The sequence below is a fragment of the Priapulus caudatus genome, unplaced genomic scaffold, assembly GCF_000485595.1.
Source record: "Priapulus caudatus unplaced genomic scaffold, Priapulus_caudatus-5.0.1 Scaffold13530, whole genome shotgun sequence".
NCBI classification, from domain to species: domain Eukaryota; kingdom Metazoa; phylum Priapulida; class Priapulimorpha; order Priapulimorphida; family Priapulidae; genus Priapulus; species Priapulus caudatus.
Window position 1 is genome coordinate 1 of NW_014590591.1, and position 1098 is coordinate 1098.

A 1098-nucleotide genomic window follows, 5' to 3' on the forward strand; every position below is an offset into this window, starting at 1 on the left:
TTACAATAACATATAATAATAATAATAATATAAAAGCAGATAACATGAATCTATACATACTAGGTGCAATCCTCACCTGTATATATAATAATATAATATATATGATATAGCATTATGTGGAGAATATATATATATAATAATAACAATAATATAAAAGCTGATAAAATGAATCTACACGAGGTGCCATCCTTACCTGTATCATATAGAGCAGTTTATGCACAAGATGAGCTCCTTTAAACTGAGCGATGTTGAAGTCACACGTCTCAGGTCCCTCCCTGATGACGGTCGCCATGCTGGAAAACAACATCGTCCACACGGAGGCATCTGCCTTCGCCCAGATCCTCCAATCAAGGAAGACGTCGACGACGATGGCGGGGTCCCTGACCATGGCCGCGTCGTGCGTCGTCATGGTAACGTGTGCGCCCGTGCCGTCTCTCTCCAGCATGTTCACCATGAAGGCAGCATTCAGAAGAACCTGCGAGGACATCGTACGTAGACGCTATCGTTATCTCTGTTACTTCTATTACTTACAGGTGCACAGTACTTTGTCTGAAACCCTGAACCACGCACACACGCACCTGTAGCATGTAAACACAAACACCTAAGCAGCAGCAGCAGCTGCTAACCCCCTACCCACACCAATCCAGCGGCTACCTGAGGATGGGTGCCCCCCTACAATGCACACGCACGCACCTGCACGGCATGTAAACATGGACACCTAAGCTGCTGCCCCCCTCCCCATCACCCAGAGACTACCTAAGGGGCCTGATGATACGTGCCAGCCACCCCTACCACGCACACGCACGCAGATGTAGCATGTAAACACCAACACCTAGGGAGGAATAGCTCCTGCCATATGATAGTTCCTACTAGAGGCTACAGGTGGCACCACCCACCCCTACCACACACACACACGCACCTGTAGCATGTGGACACCGACACCTAAGTAGGGGCGGCAGCTGATAACCCCGTCCCCACCCCAGAGGCTACCCGATGATGTGGTCCCACCCCTACCACACCCGCACGCACACACACACACATGCTTACACATACATGCATACGCACACACGCACACACACACACACACATACACACACA

The 1098-nt window shown here is 49.5% G+C and overlaps 1 protein-coding gene across 1 annotated transcript; it reads right to left on the reverse strand.

Moving 5' to 3' along the window:
• Nucleotides 1–193: 193 nt before the first annotated feature.
• On the reverse strand, nucleotides 194–934 carry LOC106820454 (lysosomal-trafficking regulator-like; the record flags this gene model as incomplete). Its single annotated transcript, XM_014824971.1, has 2 exons — nucleotides 920–934; nucleotides 194–475 (listed from the first exon to the last, which is right to left on the reverse strand). Coding segments are annotated over exons 1-2 (291 nt in total), but the record flags the coding sequence as incomplete, so codon positions are not given.
• Between the last annotated feature and the right edge of the window lie 164 nt (nucleotides 935–1098).